Genomic DNA, 22,188 nt, shown 5'->3' with positions numbered 1-22,188 from the left:
AGGGGCAACATCACCCTACTCCAGATTATAAATCACATAGGCTGCGTTTACACAGGCAGCCAACTGATCTTTTTTCACTAATTGGTCTTTTGAGGAAGCTCATCTGCTTTCTGTTGGTGTCGCGTTGAGGAAGCGCCACTCCTGCCCTCCCACCTCTTCCCGTAAGAGCCATTACAGTTATAGTTCCACAACCTTGAGGATGTCATCAGCGTTTTAGTTATTGCTGTTAAACGGTGGAGAGTGGAACAACAAATGTTTTCCTCAGGTGCGACAGTGTGGACGAGTGTAAAGCAAACAAAGGTGTAAGTTTGGTGAAGCTGTTGTCATAAAGGGAGGCCATCTTGTCTGTGTGAGGAATAATATATAATAATATAATATATGCCATTTGGCAGACATTTTTATCCAAAGTGACTTACAGTCATGTGTGGATGCATTTTGAGTTGTGACCCCAGCGGAATTGGACCCAGCGCCACACGACCACCATAAGTAATTCTACATCAGAGGAGGCTGGTGACGGGAGCACAACTCATATGAATGAATGGAGTGAATGGAATGGAATCAGACGCATGGAAACCAGGTGTTTGATGTGTTTGAGACCATTCCATTAACTCCGTTCCAGCCATTACTATGAGCCTGTCCTTCCCATTTAAAGTGTCACCAGCCATGACTGATCTACATCAAGGATATTCAAATATAAGCCTGAAGGTCTGGAGCACTGCTGTTTTTCTTCCTCCCATGGAAGTGAATTGATTAAGGTCGCACTGATTGGGCAGAGATTCTACTCACCCTGGTCGTGCTCAGTAGTACCTTTTGCAAAGTAACGTGAAAGTCTTCTTATTGACCATTGACCAGCGTTTTCTTCATATGTGTGTTTGCATGGACTCTTTTAGAAATACAAGGGGAGGACCATATACGTTGTAGATTCTATTCTATTTACAGTCGACGTAACCACATATGGTTAAGTGATGGGGAGAAAGGAATTACTGTATCTTACAGTGACTTGATGATGCTTGTATCTGGCCTACCTCTAGCCATCCCTCTCAGGTCGCTGTGTCCTGCTTCAGGGTATAGCACCACCACATCACTGTTGGTGTTAGGTTCACAGTAGTGATACTAAGTCTTCATTTGTCACTTCAGCAGTCCAACCCGGGTTCTGTACCACTGTAATGTTCAAGGCCTGTACTAAAGAGAAATGTGTTTGTGTAACACCAGATAATCTCAGCAGTTGTCTGTGTATTGTGGCGTTGTTGGGAGAAGGGTGCACCTCTCTTTCCTTGGGGGTTAGGTCGGGTTTGGGTTGGGCTCCTCCGGTTAGTCACAGGGGACTCAGATAGAAAGATACAGGTCCTCAGGGGCTTCATTCAATCCTATTGATTTACACACAACCACACCCTTTTACTAGACTATAATACACACAAGCAACCGTTGAAGGGAACTGTCTAGCCTTATCTACATGGATTCATCCAGTAACATTAACACCACTCGCCCAAAGGCGAATGCGTTATACAGGACTGTCTAACCTATCACTCTCTTTGATATTGCTATTCAAATCCTCAGTGGATTCGAACTACCCAAATAGTCCATTGGAGAAGAACTATCAATACAAGGTACAATTCCTAGTTTTTTTTCTCGTGGAACACTTTGGAAATAAGTGTTTTCGTTAATGCTTTCTGGGAACAAATACACATCTCGTGGCTGTTATTGTTAACGCCAAAACAATTTTATCACTAACCCAAAGTGTAAAAACATTGCCCACGCCTGTCCGACCCTCTTTGAAAGCGAGCTATGGGCAACTGACAGTACTATGATACTGGCAGGGGAACCCCCTACTTGTGAGTGATTGACTGCATCTCAAATGGCACGCTATTCCCTATATACATGTTGGTAATTTAGCAGACACTATTCTCCATCGTAACTTACATTAGTGCAGGTGTGTCAAACAGTTTCTTCGGTCCAGCTCGCTAATAATCACTATGCACAGTCAATGGACCTACATTCATAAAGTTTATTGAAATCACTCGACAGTCAGGGAGCATAAAACATTCCATAAATGATGGAAAGAGAAATATTTTAGCAAATTTTGACAGCAAAGAAATAAAGCACATTTTCAGTGCAACCCTCTGGAACTCATTGAAGACCGAATTTAGTTCAATTAGTTAAAACACCCCTGCATTAGTGCATTCATCTTAAGATAGCTAGGTGTGACAACAAAATATCACAATAGTAGCAAGTACATTTTCCGTCAACAAAGTAGTTATCAGTGCTAGTAGGAAAATATAAGTACGTGCACTACTTTTTACCACGGCCCATAGGGCTATCTAGGGAATAGGGTGCCCTGGTCAGAAGTAGTGCACTATGTAGGGATAAGGTGACCATTTGGAACACATCCCTAGTGTGTGAGGTTTAGCGACGGTCTGCATTATCTGTCGAATGGCGGCGGAACTATCAGATTATCCTTTCCCTTTCTGTGGCGCTTATCTAATCTCACCCCGCTGGGATTAATGGACCCTGTAATCTCTCCACCGGCCACACCTGCTATGTGTGTGTCACCTCAGGTGTCTATGTGTCCGTGTGTGTGTTGCTCAGGTACGAGCGTGTGTGTACATCAGAGGGCGGAAGGGAAGTTTGTGTTTTCAACTGGCAGTCGATTGTTTTCAATGTAGCCTATCCAGTGTGTGTTGGTTAGTGTGTGTGCGCGCTTGTTTTTCGGCTGTTTGTAATGGTAAATAAGAGGTTGGTCAGGTGTGTGTATGGCTGTGAAGTTTGCAATGTGTATAGTAGTTGTGTACGCTAGTCATTTATAATATGTGTTTGTGTTCCAGGTGTGTGTTTGTCTTCCAATTAGGAATGTATGTTCCAGTCTGTGTGTGTGTCTGTGTGTGCTTGCACACTTCCGTCCACTCACCACGTTGTGAGGTGAGCTTCAGCCGGCAGTCTTCCCGAGTCAATCCACTTCGCTCCCTCTGTCCCGTCTCTAGGTGAACTCGTCTGCAGGTTGCTAGGGTGGAGCTGAAGCACTGCGGGACCAGTTCTATATTTAGCCGCGCATCGGCAGCCGAAGGGGCCAAGCATCAGGGGAGTTTGAGTCACCCGATGCTTGACTGCAGAAAGACCCCGGCATCAACGTATGCACCGTCTCACTCACCGTAGTAATTGGCAAAAAAACAAACCTAGTGCACAATTCTAAGGCCCTTTACTTACTTACTTGTCTTGAACACCGGATTTAATGTTTTTACATTATTTTCAGTTTGAAAGGACGACATTCTCTTTTTAGAATTTGTTTTCTCAGTTTTGTTGATGGAAAAGTACATTGCACCTCTTACTTATTAGCATTATTAAGAATACATTTTTTAGGTCATTCTTAGAATGTTATTGACAGATCGATTTTGGGCCATTTCGGCAAAAAACAGAAATAATTAAAATAGCCTTTGGCTTGTAATAATGTTGTATACTTTGCTTTGAACAGTATTTGTAAGTGCTGAACCCATTGAGAAATGGGTCATGCAACTTAGTTCATATAGTACCCTGCAGTTTCAGACCATTTACTTTCTGTTTAGTGCCTACTGAACACAACCATGTTGTATCTCTGTTCTTTGCGGTAAATCCCTTGTTGCCGTCACCTTTCCTTAACGCTCCTTCCCTCTTCAGACATGCTTCTGGACCTGAGTGATCTCCTACAGGTACGTTTAGTCTCTGTCTTCGTCCATTACGATTCTCTACCCTTCTCCAGATGTGTGCACTTCACTCCTCATGCATTTAAAAGCATTGGATTGGTGAAAGCATGGCTGGAGGGAGTTCCCACCTTATTATTGGCACCAGTCTATTTCTTTTAAATCCATAAGGGGTGGTGCTCGAGTGTACACATTGTGAGAGTGGTCGAGAAACGGAATGTAGCCATGTAGGACAACCATTCAGGGAAGTAAGGTAAAGGTTGTCTTTAACTACTGATAAAGTGTCACTACTGGGACTACTCCATTGGATCCATTGTACAGCACAGACTAAATCATGCACAGCTCTCAAGTATTTGACATATGTATTTGACCCAGGGGCCGTATGTATGACGTGTCTCAGAGCAGGAGTGCTGATTTAGGATCCGTTTAGCCTTTTAGATTAGTGAATAAGATTGCATGGGCGGGGGGGGGGCTGATCCTAGTTCAGCACTCCTAGCCTGAGATGCTCAAAACATACGGCCCCAGGCGATATGTGATATCCACATACTAATGCCATTGGGTATAGCCTCATCACAATGAATTATGTGGTCTGCAGGGAGTGTGACACAAGCAAGTCAGCTGACTACCAAATTAAACAACTGAACTACCTACCAAAAATGAAAAAACCAAATGATATGCAGATTAAGGACATTTTAAATCTCAGATCCGTCACAACCAAACCATTTTCATTTCAGCTCCTCACATAGTAAAACCTCCCAAAACATCATTAAATGTATGAAGAACAAAGTCCTAATCTCCCATGGTGTATCTACCCACTAGAGGACAGAGAGTATGTCAATTCAATGCAGGGAATTTAATGTTCAGTTGTTGGGTCCCTGGGGGAAGCGTTTCTGTCCGACACAGCTGGCGCAGTGCAATATTTTTACCCCCAGTCCAGGCCAGCTGTCCTGGGAGCACGGCCCCCACCCTAGACTCACCCCTGTTTGGTATTGGAAGGCCGTGGTCAGGCCAGGGTGGCAAGGGTGGAGCCTCTCCAGAAATATGCCACCAATGCTCTGAATCCTTAGCCTGGTCCCAGATCTGTTTGTGCTATATAGCCCACTCCCATAGTGGCTGTCATGCCATACAACAACCATATGACTTTACAAGAAAGCACAAACAGATTTAAGACCAGGCTACGGAATCCTCAGTGCTATGTGGCCCTGGTCCCCCGAGTGGGTCCTAAGTCGCCCATTGACACTGATCTGGGAACAGCTGATGCACCCCATAGCCTAACCTTAACCATTAGCCGGGGAATACAAAATTGACCTTAGATCAGTGTGTACAGAGTTGGGGCAACTTCTCATGACACTGGGGGCTAAGGCACAGGGTGGAAGGGGTTTGAGTAATGTGCTCTTCACCCCCCTACACACTTTACATCTATGAACACAATATAAACATACTTTCTCTACCTACTCCAGTTCCATATACAATTCCTCAATTGTGCTGCTTTGAAATTGAATTAAGTTTCATATGACTGCAACTATTAAGCTTTAAATGATAATTAGTTGACAGCAAAGCAATCTTCCTTCCTTGAAGAAATCACTGATCTGCCTAGGTTTGATTGGACAAAGCCATTGGAAACATTGCCTTCACTTATCTACCCATGTAGGTACAGATAATTGATTACCTCAAGGAAGGAAGGATATGTTTCGAAAGTTTTGGAACAGGGGCCAAGGCCTTGTTTGAATACTTTAAAAACAGCCTTCCTTCCTCCGTTCCTTGACATAATCACTGATCTAGCCCAAATCGATAGTTCTAAGCAACGGTTCTAACACATAGCTTTCACCAATCCAGCCACGTCGGATCAGGGATTTCTTCAAGGACAGGAGGCGGGAAGGATGTGCATTCTTTCATTGATGTAATAACAGATCTAACACAAATTGACAGGTGCGGGAAAGAGTTAAATAACATGGCTTTCACCAATCTGATCAGGAATTTCAAGGTAGGCAGGCAGGAAATGCGTTCTTAAAGTTTTGGAACAGAGCCCAACTCTCCTCCGCTTTACAGGTGAACGTGTACATCCTAGGGAAGACCTTCCTCCTGCTGGCTCGAGAGCTCTGCATCAACTCCCCAGCAATAGGTAAGATCTAGGATCGGCTTCCACTATCCTAGCCTTAACCATTAGTGGGGAAAATTTAAAACTGACCCAAGATCATTGTCTAGGGGCAACGTCACCTTACTCCTTATTTTAGCTCAAGGGCTGAATTCCAAAATCAATCCATAGCCCTCCAACCTGGCCAGTGAGTACTTGGTCAGATCTGAAAGGGATTGGATAGGTATAAGCAATATGGTACTTGCTTCACTGCTGATAGGCTGGGTGGAACGTTGGCTTGTTTGTTACAGCTATCCAATCCTTGCCGATTGTAAACGTATCTCACTCATTGTTTTCTTTCTTTAACAAACCAACCGGAAGCTAATTGGCTATTTTATGTCCCTACACTTTAAGTGACCAACAATACCTTCCATATTTAGTTCATTTCAATTATGGCCACTGATGGAAGACTGGATAACAGATAGATGAGTCATCTTCTAGAAAGGGAAAAACTATTGCAGGATGGGACACATCACAGTGACCACAGAGTTTCTAAACCCCGAGGCCCAACATCAAGAGACTTCCGGGAACGCTTACGAAGCAGACGAAGACAGGGCCGGGTTAGGGGTATGAGAAGTCAAGGGGAGAAGTGAAAAATTCTTCCATAGCTGTTTCTCGAAATCTAAAAGGCACAACCTAGATTCAAGTAGGATGACCATGTTATTACTCTAACTTCATTGTGACAAACTTTTTAGTCAAGAACAACTTTATATAGGAGTGTGTTTGATTTGCCGGTCTGCACATGCGCAGTTCGGCACGAGACGACCGTTTTACCTGATGAAGTGTTTCTGCGCATGAGCTTAGCTCGCCAATGTCAAGTGTGATCGGGGATTTCTAATGGCGAAGCAGTTTCTGCTGATCTTCATACTGTACCGTCTTTGGAATCACCCTGCCAAGAATGTTGAGTGTTTGCACTTTTACATATGCCAGCAGCCGTTGCACCCTTGGGACATCCCTACCCTGAACCCTAACTTTAAATGTCAACTTCATTGGGGTGAAGTCAAGAGTTGGACGTCCCAAGGATCTCTCTTAAGACCTCTCCATTTGAATAGCATACACATTGTGACGACAAGTGCAGTACCACATTTTTCAATTTGACCAGTGGGGGCACTGTGTCCCCATGCCTTTCAAGTGTTTTGACAACTTGCTATGCAGTCATTTTATGCCGCCTCCCATCCCCTCCCGTAAAAGATCAACATCTCTGCTTCGTTCTCATCTGACTAATGTAATGAGAGGGGTACAGAGAGTAAACGAGGTAATCATCCAAGTACACAACCTGGGATTAATAGACTTAAAATCCCTCCAAGAAGAGCCTCCCGGGTGGCGCAGAGGTCCACTGCATCGCAGTGCTAGCGGTGTCACTACAGATCCGGGTTCGATACCGGGCTGTGTCGCAGCCAGCCGCGACCGGGAGACCCATGAGGCGGCGCACAGTGTCGTCTTGGTTAGGCGAGGATTTGGCCGGCCGGGATGTCCTTGTCCCATCGCTCTTTAGCAACTCCTGTGGCAGGCCAGGCGCATGAAAGCTGACATGGTCGCCCGTGGTACAGTGTTTCATCCGACACATTGGTGTGGCCGGCTTCCGGGTTAAGCGAGCAGTATGTCAAGAAGCACTGCGGCTTGGCAGGGTCGTGTTTGGCTCTCAACCTTCGCCTCTTCCGAGTCCGTACGGAGGGTACAGCGATGGGACAAGACTGTAACTACAAATTGGATATCACGAAATTGGGGAGGAAAAGGGGTTAAAATAAAAAGTACAAAAAAGGAACAAAAAAACGAAAACGAATCCCTCCTAGAATTCTAACCCCCCCCCCATATAATCTTATTCATTATGGTCTAAAAGGAAAAACTGATCCTGTATCAGCAGAACTCCTACTCTGATATGCTCTTTGAATACAGACCCAGAGGAGTGCTGATCTATAATAATACATTTGGTGGGTGCTTATATTTGTCCTATTTCACACATGTATTATATGCATGAATTGAAAATGTGTTTCTTGCATATCCCAGGGTCAGCCATTGCTAGGTAATTCCTATCCAGCTGCCTGTCAGCAGAAAGTCTGTCATTCTACCATCTCCAACTTGATCTAGTGTTTACCCCTCATTAGAATGATGAAAGCACATTTCAATGGGTTGAATTAAAATCCATCTCCCAATTTCACTTAACAACTTTGAGGTGAGACCCAACCAGAAAGATGAGCCAGACAGTACCCTGAATATGTTGATGTGAGTAAAAAGCTTTGGTTGAAACAGGAAAAAAGGGCACTGCGAGTCGCTTCGTCGCCTCTGCAATTTATGCAAATTAGTCTGTTTTGATTACAGAGCGATTATGTTGTCCTGTGGAACACTTGAAATCACAGCGTGAGAGAAACGTATGAATCCGTTGTGATTTGTCAGGGTTGTGGGAAGGTCATTTGCCTTACAAGTTTAAATTGGTGATCAAACCCTCCTAAAAAAGGCACAAGTGGCAAGCCGAAACATGATTTTACTGTTAAAGCAATAACATTTCCCTATATGAGGTTGTCAGCCTATTCAAAATTGAGTATGCTGCAGCATTATACAGAGTCATAATTCCATTACGCCTCATTTTGTGTCAAAAAAATACATGACTGAGTATTTCAAACTCCAGACTAAATGGTATGCATCATTTTGCTACTGGAAGAGGTGGAGATGATATGTAAGAAAATGGTTCCCTGGTGACCCCTAATTCTCTCATCGTCTAACAGCATACTCTGTCATGTAATCTCAGGGCGTGTTACCAAAGAACAAGTATCAACACCTTTGAGTTTGAGTCACAAAAACGTTTTCTTTATGTTCTGCAGTTCCATTAAGCTGCGCACTAAATACAAGACATGTCATTTGTCAGCCAACCTCAAGCTGTAAACAAATTAGCCTCAAGTTATTTACAAAGAACACTAACAGGGAGTGGCCCAGTAGGAGTGCAATAATACAACTTCTCTGTAATATTTACACCAGGCTGCATGCCACAGCGCTCAATAGTTAAAATCATAGGTTTTATCTTTATCTCAATAAATAAAAATGGAAAGAGCATTCCATCACTCAAACATTTTGTCAAAGGACTAACAGGCATGTTTTCATTTACATAATTTCTCACTGCTGCTACATTGTTGAAGAAGGCAAAGGAACTCTTTTGCTTTTGGACCCTCTAATAATCCCCAGCATGTTCAACGAATCCAGTGGTAGAATGCACTTCCACGCAGGGGAGGGGATGTGTTACAAACCAACCCTAGGGTTCATGCATAGAAGACCAGTTCGGGGATCTGCCCCCCCTGCACGCCCGTCCCATTGGTACTGTCCGAGGAGCACTGGTACTGGAATGTCACTTTTCCACACTGCACCTCAGTCATGCCCTCCTGCCCAAAGTAGCTCAGCTCGTTGCCGTCCAGCACTACGCTGACCGTGTAGAAGGTGTCCTGTTCCACTTGGACCGGGTGCTCGAACCACACTGAGAATGTGCTGCTGGAGCCATCCGACACGAACATGGTGAGGTTCTGCGCCAGCGTGGCACCCTGCCGCTTCAGTTCAATCTTGACACTGTACTCAGCCTTGCCGCCGCTCGAGCCATACAGGCCCAGGCCGGCAATGAAGATACGCTTGTCTACGGCAAACTGGATGCTGTCGCAGCGGCCCCGGTATCGCCACTGGTTGCTCCGGTAGGCCGATGACTGGAAGCGATGGCACCGCTGCGGCGTAAGGCCTGTCCGCTGAGCCAGCGGGAACTCCAGCTTGGGCTTGTTGGCCGCCGTGTACCACAGGAAGATGTCGTGCGTCTCCTCCAGGGTGAGCACGTCCGACTGTGCCGCGCCGTCAGCAAACTCCTCCAGAGTCATGGTGGGGAGGCGCACCAGGTACAGTACCTTGCCAAGCACCGCCCGTTTGTTCCGTGCCGTGGCACCCAGGCCCTGGCGCCGGCACTCAGCCACCGCCCACTCCAGCACTGCCTGGAAGACCACTGCCTCGCGCGTGTTCAGCGTCTCACGGCGCAGGATGATCTCCAGGGTTTGCAGGTCGATCTCACAGAAGCCCTCGGAGCGGAGGGCTAGCTCAGCCTGGGCGTCGATCACCTCCCAGCAGCGCTGTGTCAGCTCTGGCTCCTCGAAGAGGCGGCTCTGAGAGAGCAGCACACAGGCGTTCTTGGCCTCCAGGCTGGTCTCCAGGAAAGTGACGCAGGCCTTGGCCAAGGCAGGCACAATGTACTTCTTGGCGGCGTACAGAGTGGCCAGCACCGTGTCCGCCTCCAGTTCAATCTCGTCGCTGTACATATACCTGGAAGAGGGGGGGGGGGGGGGGTAAATGAGGATTTTAGCCATTATAACCACATCTACCATCACAATGCTAAACCACCAATCGATCAGGGTTGGGGACCAAATCCATTTCAATGAGCCAATTCAATTAATATACTGAATGTAAATGACATTGACCCCAACCACAGCAATACATGAAAAAAATACTTTATTGTCCAACCCAACCCCCCTGAAATCAAACAATCACACCGAGGGGTTTAAAGGAAGTTAAAGGGTCACGTTCCTTGCTGATGGGCACTAAATAGGAAACTTTGGATTCAAACCAGCGAACCTCAGATTGCAGGCCTGCCTCTCAAACCTCTAGGCTACTTGCCACACCTATATATTGGCTATATGACAAAAGCATGGCAACTTTGCTGACGAAAAGGACTAAAATGCATTAGCAAGTCTTACACAGAGATGGTGTTACTCACTTTAACAGAATTAAAAAAGCAGCAGGCTCCACGTCTGGGATGTGAATCTCAGACTCTCCTTCTGCCAGGTCTCCATAAAACATGGCACCAAAAACAGAGCTGCCCACAGCCAAAACATACTGTAAACACGAGGGAAAGTGGGTTATTTCAATATGGCTATGCATATTGTTTGGCAAGATGGGATACATTCTTAATAAAGCATGTGCACATTACACAGTTGTTGTGCTTATATTGACTTAAATGTAAATTATGACAGTTTAATGTAATTCATAAAACAAATAGAAAAGCCAGTGTCCAATGGGCCACAATGGCAGGAAAAGCATGGTAGGCTACTACTATACATATGCCTACATGACTGCTTCAGACTTCTAATCTACACAGAGCCAACACGCTGAGACTGTGGCGCAGAAGAAAAGCGCACTTACTTTATGCGCTGGAACTTTCTGTGATTCACCAGGGGGACCCACAATGAAATGAACATCGGCCATATGTTCTTTATTGAACATCAACGCATTCCTGAAAGAAGCGAAATAAGATATAATTTATCATGCCACGTTAAATCGATGACATTTTTAATCACGGAGGGGCAATCACTACGCAAGGTATTGCATAATATAAGATTTGCATGATAAAATAGAACGAGAACTGAAGCTTGACATACCTTTCTCGCAATGTCGGGTGAGTGGACTGCCAACTGGTAGTCTCGACGTTGTTGTTGTTGATATTTTGCTGAGTGGCAGTCGTAGTCGGCACGGTCACAGCTTGGGTGACCTGAACGATGTTTTTCTTGCTGGCTGCAGTCACTACCGCGCCGTTGCTGTTAGGGAGGTTGGTGTTTAAGCTGGCAGGGTACAGTTCTGCAGCCATCTTCTTCTTCACGGACAAAGTCACGATTTCATAGCATACTGGCAGCTTTCCGGACTGCTTCCCACTCTTTTTAGTCCTTTTTAACGTTTCTGGAAGCAAAAGCAAAAATGTAAAAAACTTCATGATTCGGCCATACAGGCAATCTGGGGGTTCTGGCATCAGAAAACAAATCCACCTATCAACCTTTGGACAAGGCGACGTGCATTTAAAGTGCAAATAAGTATGTATAACAGTTCAGATTTAAACAAATTAATTCCACATAATGTAACACGTGTATAAACCGATACCATCTGCCATCGGTCGTAGGTCTATGTACAATCAAACAAAACCCCTACGCACCCTGAAAATATTTGCACAGCAACATCAAGGTGTCCGTCCAGCGGAATTACATCCGAAGCGGTTACAGTTTAATCTATCTCATAGCGTCCTCCTTTTAAGCGACAATGTATCCCCTCTAAAAAAATAATCACATCCACGTTGCACAAAGGGCGAACTGTTGCAAATTGTTACAATGTTGCATAACTCCACTGCGGCGACGATGTTGTCACAATTATTAGATATCCAGGCGGACGCGAGTTCAAATCATTATCCAAATGGTACGTGATCCATCCCTGTGCCAACAATCATTCTACTCTTATGACTGTAGGTACTGTAGTTTTGTGTATCGAGGGCGGGCGCCCAGTTCGAGTTTGACAAATCAGATTCCCTGATGCCTTTGCACGTCAGTATTCCGCATGCGCCTCCCACAGCTGATCTGTACAATGTTACATGGCGAAGATCCGAGCAAGAGAGTTAACCCTTACCGTAACGTTCTCGTCACTACTTAAACTGCCCACATAAATGGGAGCAATATGGTTCATTTCAGGCATATTTATATCAGAAGTTTGTGATTTTGGTTCATAGATAACGTATGATATATTCTACATTGTAGCCTATGAAATCCATCTGGTTTGTACGCCACATGAATAGTTTACTGCACAAAGTTACTTAAACTACGAATTATGAACCAAAACACGCTCCACGAAAGCTGGATTGAACAGCCATATATATCATGTGTGTTTTATAGAGCACATTGCTGTGCATATCGAACTATAGCATATTCAAGGTGCAAAAGCCTACTTGAGACACAATTCATTTGCTGACAGTGCGGGACATGGCTCGCCAAACGGACGCCGTTTTTAATTGCGTTCCATGTAACAAATGAAGCGAAGTGCTTGCACAATTATGTAAATTATATTGAAATATTTAGATAAAATTGTGAGATGCAATCGCCAGTCTTTCACTTAGACACACTACACAATTTCAAGTTATATGAGCCCAAATTTTGCTCTCGAATCGGTGCATTTTTAAGAAGACGAAGTAGGCTACACAGAAAATATGCTGAAATGTCTTCCCCTAATCGCACAGTCGAAGTGATGCCAACTATAGCGTTCGATTCAGCAACATTTCCATTCGTGGGAAACCCCACGACCGAATAGTTAATAAATCTTTACCTGATTGAAATGCGGGAGGGTCGATTGACAGAGAAAAACGTTCAGGTTCGGTTACTGGACGCTTGTTCGCAGCCAGGAGCCATGTTAAAATCCGGAGGACTGGTAAACGGTAGGGAGAGGGGGGGGGGGTTGGGCTTCAACTGTTTGTCCTGTTCCCAGGCCAGTTTCCCCGGTTTTCCAACAGAGGGCCACGGAGCTACAAAATGGAATCTTTTGGAAAGGGTTTAAAAACGGACGGGTCCAGAAGTAAGCAGCTTATACTTAATACAATTTCAGACAATGGTATTTTGCCTGGCAGATCTAGTGGTCTTGTTATTGTCTATTATACATTCTAAACAGTGGCATGCAGAGGAAGCTTAATCAAGAATAGGCTACATCAATGCCACTGATAGTAGGCTATTCATCATCGTTTAATGGTTGGCAATTGATACCCAGTGAGCACAGTTCAACGTTGGAAAATACATTGACATTTGGTCCGTCTGCCACGGTCTTGATTTCAACGTCTAAGGACGTTGTTTTTTGGAACGGACTTGATTTGGCCAAAACATAGACGACAAGTCCATGATTGGACAGTACAGTACAGTAGAGCACAGCATAGTAGAGTAAAGTTCAGTACAGTAGAGTCCTGTATCTGGTCAGATATCTGAGTTTCCTCCCGATTGACCTACAGAAAATTATTTGGTGGGTGTAATGAAAACATTATTTCAACCCACGGGTCAGTTCGTGGTTCAGAACAATTCTATTGAAGGTTGGAAATGCTTTAAATCAAGATTTAAAAAAAATTACAAACCCAGGAGCTTGTTGTGTTGCATTGTGTTGTGAATCTGATAAAGGAACTGTCCATTATTTGTGTAGTGCTAGAACATATGTGACATCCCCCCCACGTGAGAATACGTTGTCAAGTTTAGACTACTTTCCCTGGCTAGCCTAACGTAACCAGATAAGTAAAAATAAATGTTATGAAATACACCGTCTTGGGAACAGGTCCTGCTCACGTGAAATCCCCGGTTTGGTTTGGAAGGATTTACGAGTCATTGTGGACAAAGTCAACAACCCGGTAGATGGATACACAGTCTCCAAGCAGGTATTTGTTTACGATAGACTAATTCAGTTTATTATCAGTTAATTATTACGTTAATTCAGGCTATTTTCGATGCGCCTTTACTGTCTGTCTAGCTTTCATTTTGGTGATTTATTAGCGAGCTGGACACAGTCAAGACACTTTATGAATGAAGGTCCATTATCATTTCTAAGTTCACAGTTCGATTTGGTTTTATTGAGTTTTGGTATTATGAGTTCGCCCCCCCCCCCATTTTTTAAAAATAAATACCAAACGTTTATTATTTTATATATATTTTTTTACTCAGACCACCCGTGGGCCAGATGTTTGAAACCCATGATTTAGTAGGCTATGCAGGCTATATCATGTTTAAACCGGTGCAGCTGGTGAAAGCCTACTAAATAAATGTATTTTTGCAGCCTATATTCGATTCTGGAAATTGTTTATTTAAGTTTCAATTAAACTATTTGTCTAAACAATATTGAATGTAAAGGTATTGTTTTGTTACAGCTATAAGCTGTCATTAGGTATGAAGGCTAATTAGAAAGCCCTTTAAAAACATTTAATTTTAATTTTATTTTGAGCGATTTGAGTTGTCAATCCATAAGGGTCAAAATCAGTGCATTATATCGGAAATAGGATGTCATTTGGGAGGCAACTCAGGTCATCCAGTCCAGAGTTGGCACTCAGCCACCCAGTAGACTTACACTACTCTGCTATTGTTTGAAGATCCTTCTCAACCCATTACCATTCATCACACTCGCTAATCAAAGTTTGACACACACACACATTATATTATCCATGCAGTTACAATGAAATAGTGACTTCCAGATCAATTTCAATTCCAGTGTAATATGGAGCATATCCTGGGGTTCATTCTTCATTGAAACTGCATTATTCTTTGTTGTGAATGGCTTCCTTGAAATGTCTGCTTCGGTGCTAATGTTGCTTTGGAGCTAAATGTATATGATATATATGATATGATATGTACACTGGGTGTACCAAACATTAGGAACACCTTCCTAATATTGAGTTGCACCCCCACCCTTTTGCCCTCAGAACAGACACAATTCATTGGGGCATGAAATCTACAAGGTGTCGAAAGCGTTCCACTGGGACGCTGGCCCATGTTGACTTGAATGCTTCCCACAGTTGTGTCAAGTTGGTTGGATGTCCTTTGGGTGGTGGACCATTCTTGATGCATACGGAAAACTGTTGAGCTTGAAAAACCCAGCAGTGTTGCAGTTCTTGACACAAACCGGTGCACCTGGCACCTACTGTACTACCATACCCAATATTTTCTTACCCATTCACCCTCTGAATGGCACACATACACAATCCATTTCTCAAGGCTTACTTCCTCCCCTTCATCTACACTAATTTGAAGTGGATTTAACAAGTGGAATCAATAAGGGATCATAGCTTTCACCTGGATTCACCTGGTAAGTCTTTGTCATGGAAAGAGCAGGTGCTCTTAACGTTTTGTATACTTAGTGTATATCAGACCAATATTTACAATCATGTCTATTGTGATAAAAGATAGCACAGTAGAAAACCGCAGTAGGTCAATCCGATGATATCAATAAACCACTGTGGAAATTGTTATCATAGGCTAGTATTTATCTAGCCTGAGTGCTGTCTGTTTGTGCTATCATGCCAAGTCCTTGTTACTCATGTTTGGCTTGACAATGACAGATTAGATGCCAGACTAGTATTTATCTCTGTTGGGTTGTTATTAGAGAAGCTTTCGAATTGAGCTACTGTTCTTATTTCTTTATCAACAAGTGGTAACACTTTACATTAAGTTGCTCTTAAACCTGTGTAGCAACACTGTAATTACATTAGTAACAACATTGTATAAAATGTTTTTACATAGTACTTAAAGCTATAGTTCAAGATTTTAGTAATTAAGCCCTTTATCGACTTCCCCAGAGTCAGATGTTTTTATGTCTCTGTATGTAGTTTGAAGGAAGTTGCTATCTATCATTAGTGCAATTGCTAACTAGCGTTAGCGCAATCAAATCAAATTTATTTATATAGCCCTTCGTACATCAGCTGATATCTCAAAGTGCTGTACAGAAACCCAGCCTAAAACCCAAAACAGCAAGCAATGCAGGTGTAGAAGCACTGTGGCTAGGAAAAACTCCCTAGAAAGGCTAAAACCTAGGAAGACACCTGGAGAGAAACCAGGCTATGTGGGGTGGCCAGTCCTCTTCTGGCTGTGCCGGGTGGAGATTATAACAGAACATGGCCAAGATGTTCAAATGTTCATAAATGACCAGCATGGTCCAATAATAATAAGGCAGAACAGTTGAAACTGGAGCAGCAGCATGGCCAGGTGGACTGGGGACAGCAAGGAGTCATCATGTCAGGTTGTCCCGAGGCATGGTACTAGGGCTCAGGTCCTTCGAGAGAGAGAAAGAAAGAGAGAATTAGAGAGAGCACACTTAAATTCACACAGGACACCGAATAGGACAGGAGAAGTACTCCAGATATAACAAACTGACCCTAGCCCCCCGACACATAAACTACTTCAGCATAAATACTGGAAGCTGAGACAGGAGGGGTCAGGAGACACTGTGGCCCCATCCGAGGACACCCCCGGACAGGGCCAAACAGGAAGGATATAACTCCACCCACTTTGCCAAAGCACAGCCCCCACACCACTAGAGGGATATCTTCAACCACCAACTTACCATCATGAGACAACGCTGAGTATAGCCCACAAAGATCTCCGTCACGGCACAACCCAAGGGGGGGGGCACCAACCCAGACAGGAAGATCACATCAGTGACTCAACCCACTCAAGTGACGCACCCCTCCCAGGAACAGGATGAAAGAGCCCCAGTAAGCCAGTGACTCAGCCCCTGTAATAGGGTTAGAGGCAGAGAATCCCAGTGGAAAGAGGGGATCCGGCCAGGCAGAGACAGCAAGGGTGGTTCGTTGCTCCAGAACCTTTCCGTTCACCTTCCCACTCCTGGGCCAGACTACACTCAATCATATGACCCACTGAAGAGATGAGTCTTCAGTAAAGACTTAAAGGTTGAGACCAATGACTGCCCCTCGCCATGGATGGATGGAAACTGTGGATGGATGGCAGTATTCACGCAAAACTGAAAGCGCCGCATTTAACCATGGAAAGAGGTCTGGAAATATGGCTGAATGTAAACAGTGTAGTTATTCCCTCCGCAAGGCAATCGGACAAGCGAAATACCGGTACAGGGACAAGGTGGAGTCGCAATTCAACGGCTCAGACATGAGACGTATGTGGCAGGGTCTTTTAAATGACATCGCCGAAGTCGAGGATCGGTAGGATGGTCAGTTTTACGAGGGTATGTTTGGCAGCATGAGTGAAGGATGCTTTTTTGCGAAATAGGAAGCCAATTCTAGATTTAACTTTGGATTGGAGATGTTTGATGTGAGTCTTGAAGGAGAGTTTACAGTCTAACCAGACACCTAGGTATTTGTAGTTGTCCACATATTCTAAGTCAGAACCGTCCAGAGTAGTGATGCTGGACGGGCGGGCAGGTGCAGGCAGCGATCGGAAGGAGAGTGTATGGCATTGAAGCTCATCTGGAGGGTTGTTACACAGTGTCCAAAGAAGGGCCAGAAGTATACAGAATGGTGTCGTCTGCGTAGAGGTGGATCAGAGATTGACCAGCAGCAAGACAGACATCATGATGTATACAGAGAAGAGAGTCAGCCCAGAAATGTAACCCTGTGGCACCCCCATAGAGACTGCCAGAGTCCCGGACAACAGGCCCTCCGATTTGACACACTGAATATCAGATAAGTAGTTGGTGAACTAGGCGAGGCAATCATTTGAGAAATCAAGGCTATCGAGTCTGCCGATGAGAATGTGGTGATTGACAGAGTCGTAAGCCTTGACCAGGTCAATGAATACGGCTGCACAGTATTGTTTCTTATCGATGGCGGTTAAGATATCATTTAGGACCTTGAGCATGGCTGAGGAACACCCCATGACCAGCTCTGAAACCAGATTGTATAGCAGAGAAGGTGCGGTGGGATTCAAAATGGTCGGTAATCTGTTTGTTGACTTGGCTTTCGAAGACCTTAGAAAGGCAGGGTAGGATAGATATAGGTCTGAGCAGTTTGGGTCAAGAGTGTCCCCACCTTTGAAGACGAGTGATGACCGCAGCTGCTTTCCAATCTTTGGGAATCTCAGAAGACACGAAAGAGAAGTTGAACAGGCTAGTAATAAGGGTTGCAACAATTTTGGGGTTTTGGGGTGGTACCTGGTAGGTTCATTGATCATTTGTGTGAGATTGAGGGCATCAAGCTTAGATTTTTAGGATGGCTGGGGTGTTAAGCATGTTCCAGTTTAGGTCACCTAGCAGCATGAGCTCTGATAGATGGGGGGGGAAATCAGTTCACATATGGTGTCCAGAGCACAGCTGGGGGCAGAGGGTGGTCTATAGCAGGCGGCAACGGTGAGAGACTTGTTTTTAGAGAGTTGGATTTTAAAAGTAGGAGTTCAAATTGTTTGGGTACAGATCTGGATAGTGGGACAGAACTCTGCAGGCTATCTCTGCAGTAGATTGCAACACCGCCCCCTTTGGCCGTTCTATCTTGTCTGAAAATGTTGTAGTTAGGGATGGAGATTTCAGAGTTTTTGGTGGTTATTGAAAAATGTAAACATGATATTGAATTATATTATATCAATTATTTTTTATCTTGCATTTGTTTCTATATATATTGTTGAACATAAACTCTTATCAAAGTTCCAGAGTAGCATCTCTGCTACTTTTAGAATTTTGATCCAATTTCTAAACATTACCAACAGAGTGAACATGAAAATAGATTCAAAATGGTCGCCCTCAGGATGTGCAATGATTCAAATAAAATGAGGTCTATGATTGGTTATATTGCCTAGTATGCCAGTTGTTCAGTATAAAGTGGGCCATAGCTTGGAATAGGCACTGGAATAGGGACTGCAGGGAAATATTAAGCCTTGGTGGGACAGCTACACAGTTTGCCAAGGACTTAGCTAGATCTAGGTGACACTATCTCTCACTTACTTTATATAAGATACTGGGCATATATCCTTGGTGTGACACCACACCCACAGAGAACAACTGTCCCCACAGAGCAGCACTGCTCTACAAAACAGACCCAGATTTGCCCTGAAGCCGATGATGAGGTCTCAAAACTGTGCTTTTCAACACCTTTTGTTAATTCCATGACATTTGCTGAAACGCGTTGGTTTTAACAAAAAAATACTTATTTTTCAGCCAAATCTGCCATTGTACTACCAAGAGTTGCTAAATGTCTTTTCATCTTCTTCAAGCTCCATTTATACAGTAGAAAGGATATCAGTGAAAGGTACTGATGTAAACTCAAATTGAAGTCTGTTTTTTATATGGTATATAGGGGTATGAGTTCACCAGATCCAGTTTCCTATTTAAACTCGCAGTTTCTTTAGCCACACTGTACTTAAAAAAAAGGCCCTTATGGAATCATATTTCTTGACATAACACTACCTGAATCCCTTAATTAAGAAAAGCCTGTCTCACCTTATTGCTTTATAACCGTCACTCACGCGTTCAGTAACCTTGGCTCCAGTGCCGAGTTTAGAGTTAGCTGACAAGCATTTGTTAAGTTGCAAATGGAATTGTATGTAAATGAGAGTTGGGGTTATTTTCATATAAATTCTGAAAGTTAATTGAAATGTCGATTTAAGAATTTAAAATGTCACTTTTTGATTCATCTCCTGAATTGACTGAATTCAAATGGAATTGATTCCAACCCCACGCCATAGTTGAGGTAAAATGTATTTACTCTAATTTCCTGCCTACGTGGTAATTAGAATCATAAAATGTTCATTATGTGTAAGACCAGTTCCAGACATTGAATGTTTGAGCATTGTGAAGTTAGTAATTACACTTTTGCCGGAGAGCAAAGAAAACACTCAGGGATTTCACCATGAGCGCAATGGTGATTTTAAAACAGTTACTGTTTAATGGAAGAGATAGGATATAACTGACAATGGATTAACAACATAGTATTGTGGCGTAACGACAAACATAAATTACAGAGTAAAAAGAAGGAAAAGCATGCATCCTTGCAATAAGTCACTAAAGTAATGTACTTTTGTCCTGAATACAAAGCGTTATGTTTGGGGAAAATCCAAGATAACACATCACTGAGCAACGCTCTTCATCTTTTCAAGCATGGTGCTGGCTGCATCATGTTATGGTTATGCGTGTCATCGGCAAGAAATAGGGAGTTTTTTAGAATTAAAAGAAACAGAATAGAGCTAAGCACAGGCAAAATCCTAGAGGAAAAAACTTGGTTTAGTCTGCTTTCCAAAAGGCACTGGGAGACAAATTCACCTTTCAGCAGGACAATTACCAAACACACGAGGCCAATCTATGGCAAGACTTGAAAATGGCTGTCTAGCAATAATCAACAACCAACTAGACAGAGCTTGAAAGAATTTTGAAAATAATAATGTGCAAATATTGTGCAATCCAGGTGTGCAAAGCTCTTAAAGACTTATTCAAAAAGACAAAGACAATTCTAACGTATTGACTCGGGCTTGAATACTTATTTATTAGAGATACTGTATATTAGTGTTTTATTGTCCGATGTTAGAATTTTTCTTCCACTTTGGCATTACAGAGTATTTTGTGTAGATCGTTGACAAAAAATGACAATAGAGCCCCACAGTAGAGGTGTCATAATACACATAAAACCTAGCGATCAAATTTTTGAGATGGTTCCAATCGTTTTTCCACTATTCACTGGAAAACCTATTGGAACCATTTCCTTGTTTGACTGGTAGGTTTTATGGGTATTATGACTCATACTGTAGTACTCTGTTAAATCTATTTTAGTCAAGGGGTGTGAATACTTGCTGAAGGCACTGTACTTAGGTATTATTATATTTCCGATCACGAGTATCATCCGATCAACTGTCAATTTACAGATATGATTATGAATATGAGTATGGCCAGGTCGGCACACCCCTAATGAAGAGTGCCTTCATCCTCCTTATATTTTTATGATGTTACATATTTGTATTGTTAACTTCCTCTCCTCCTTCCCGAAGACCCTTGCCTGTACATCCCTCGTTTCGCCCACATGCTGGAATTTGGGGAGAAGACCCATGAGGTGTCCATGACTGCACTGCGCCTACTACAGAGGATGAAGAGGGACTGGATGCACACGGGACGCAGGCCCTCTGGGCTGTGTGGGGCAGGTACGTTGGTTGCCACGGGGATGAACTTTAGGACGTGGCCTGACCTTTGGAGTGACCGGTCTTTCCACCTCAAGGTCTTGATCGGCGCAATTGTCCTTACACAAGACTTCCTGTCCAAAAGTGCCAGCATAACACTTTAAAAAAAGACAGGTTGCTAGAACCATAGATTCAACTGTCTTTGTGACTGAAACTTTGGTCTTAACATTGGGCTCCCAATTGGCACTGCATCTCTGTGCAAGAGGTGTCACTACAGTCCCTGGTTCGAATCCAGGCTGTATCACATCCTGCCGTCCCATAGGGCGGCGCACAATTGGCCTAGTGTTGTTCGGGTTTGGCTGGGGTAGGCCGTCATTGTAAATAAGAATTTGTTCTTAACTGACTTGCCTAGTTAAATAAAGGTTAAAAAATAAATAAATAAAAAGATTGAAGTGACCATTATTAGTTCTTTATGAAGGTGCTGTGGGTTATGAATGTGCTGTGGGTAGCAGAGAAGCAACAGTCATGAAAAGCTGTAAAGCCTACTCAGTACCTAGCCTGGAGTCTAAGAACACAATGTTCAAAATTTAACAGCTTGAGACCCCTCTGCCCTCAAACCCCTAAAGCAGTGCATTTAAGCTTCTATTCTATTCTGCGCTGTGGAGTCAGCAATATCCCATAGTTTAGGAATAAATAGCACAACAAGCTTCCTCCTCAAGTGTAAGTTTCAGCTCTTCAAACCCCCCAACCACTACTGCCACCCGCCTTCCCTCCCAAATATTTGCTGCCTACTGCGATATCTAAATAATTCATAATTTATTCATTAATCATTCAAAGTATTTGGAGCAAAGGAGGGGAAGTTTAGACTAGGACACGTGGCTTTAAATGGCTTCTGTCCTCTGGGGTAGAAGATGAGCTGTAAACAGAAAAGCCTCTATCCGTGAGGTCTGTTCAGATATAGAACGACAAAAGTGTGCGCAAGTGCAACGCGGTGATGGCACAACAGCCTCTTTTGTCTCTTCACGCATGG

At 43.6% G+C, this 22,188-nt stretch overlaps 2 protein-coding genes across 4 annotated transcripts in view; one reads left to right on the top strand and one right to left on the bottom strand.

The window, feature by feature from the left end:
- The window catches only part of brf1b (BRF1 RNA polymerase III transcription initiation factor subunit b), a 121,410-nt gene that overhangs the window by 25,937 nt on the left and 73,285 nt on the right, over positions 1-22,188 (top strand). The window contains exons 5-7 of the mRNA XM_046291801.1: positions 3,649-3,680; positions 5,721-5,793; positions 21,033-21,182. Of these exons, the coding sequence (XP_046147757.1) occupies positions 3,649-3,680; positions 5,721-5,793; positions 21,033-21,182 (255 nt within the window). The remainder of the gene's footprint in view (positions 1-3,648; positions 3,681-5,720; positions 5,794-21,032; positions 21,183-22,188) is intronic.
- btbd6b (BTB (POZ) domain containing 6b) lies at positions 8,589-13,031 on the bottom strand. 3 transcript variants are annotated; one of them, XM_046291800.1, is made up of 5 exons: positions 12,901-13,031; positions 11,202-11,496; positions 10,966-11,056; positions 10,541-10,659; positions 8,589-10,089 (listed from the first exon to the last, which is right to left on the bottom strand). In XM_046291800.1, exons 2-5 carry the CDS (start codon positions 11,405-11,407, stop codon positions 9,057-9,059), a joined length of 1,449 nt encoding a protein of 482 aa, XP_046147756.1. In that variant the 5' UTR covers positions 11,408-11,496; positions 12,901-13,031; the 3' UTR covers positions 8,589-9,056. The 3 variants fall into 3 exon arrangements, with proteins under 3 accessions (XP_046147756.1, XP_046147755.1, XP_046147753.1); XM_046291799.1 differs by lacking the exon at positions 12,901-13,031 and adding an exon at positions 11,747-12,288; XM_046291797.1 differs by lacking the exon at positions 12,901-13,031 and having other exon boundaries at positions 11,202-12,290.

This window comes from Oncorhynchus gorbuscha, linkage group LG12 (assembly GCF_021184085.1).
Source record: "Oncorhynchus gorbuscha isolate QuinsamMale2020 ecotype Even-year linkage group LG12, OgorEven_v1.0, whole genome shotgun sequence".
Taxonomy (NCBI): domain Eukaryota; kingdom Metazoa; phylum Chordata; class Actinopteri; order Salmoniformes; family Salmonidae; genus Oncorhynchus; species Oncorhynchus gorbuscha.
Note: the sequence above shows the minus strand (reverse complement) of the source record. Positions and strands in the feature narration are given on the sequence as shown.

Bases quoted from the DNA above. Each gene is read 5' to 3' on its own strand.
- btbd6b (XM_046291797.1), bottom strand. From the start codon at position 11,566: ATGCCAGAACCCCCAGATTGCCTGTATGGCCGAATCATGAAGTTTTTT. The intron at 11,057-11,201 runs GTATGTCAAGCT...CGCTTCTTTCAG, and splicing joins CACCCGACATTGCGAGAAAG to GAATGCGTTGATGTTCAATA. The intron at 10,090-10,540 runs GTGAGTAACACC...CCCCTCTTCCAG, and splicing joins GCTTTTTTAATTCTGTTAAA to GTATATGTACAGCGACGAGA.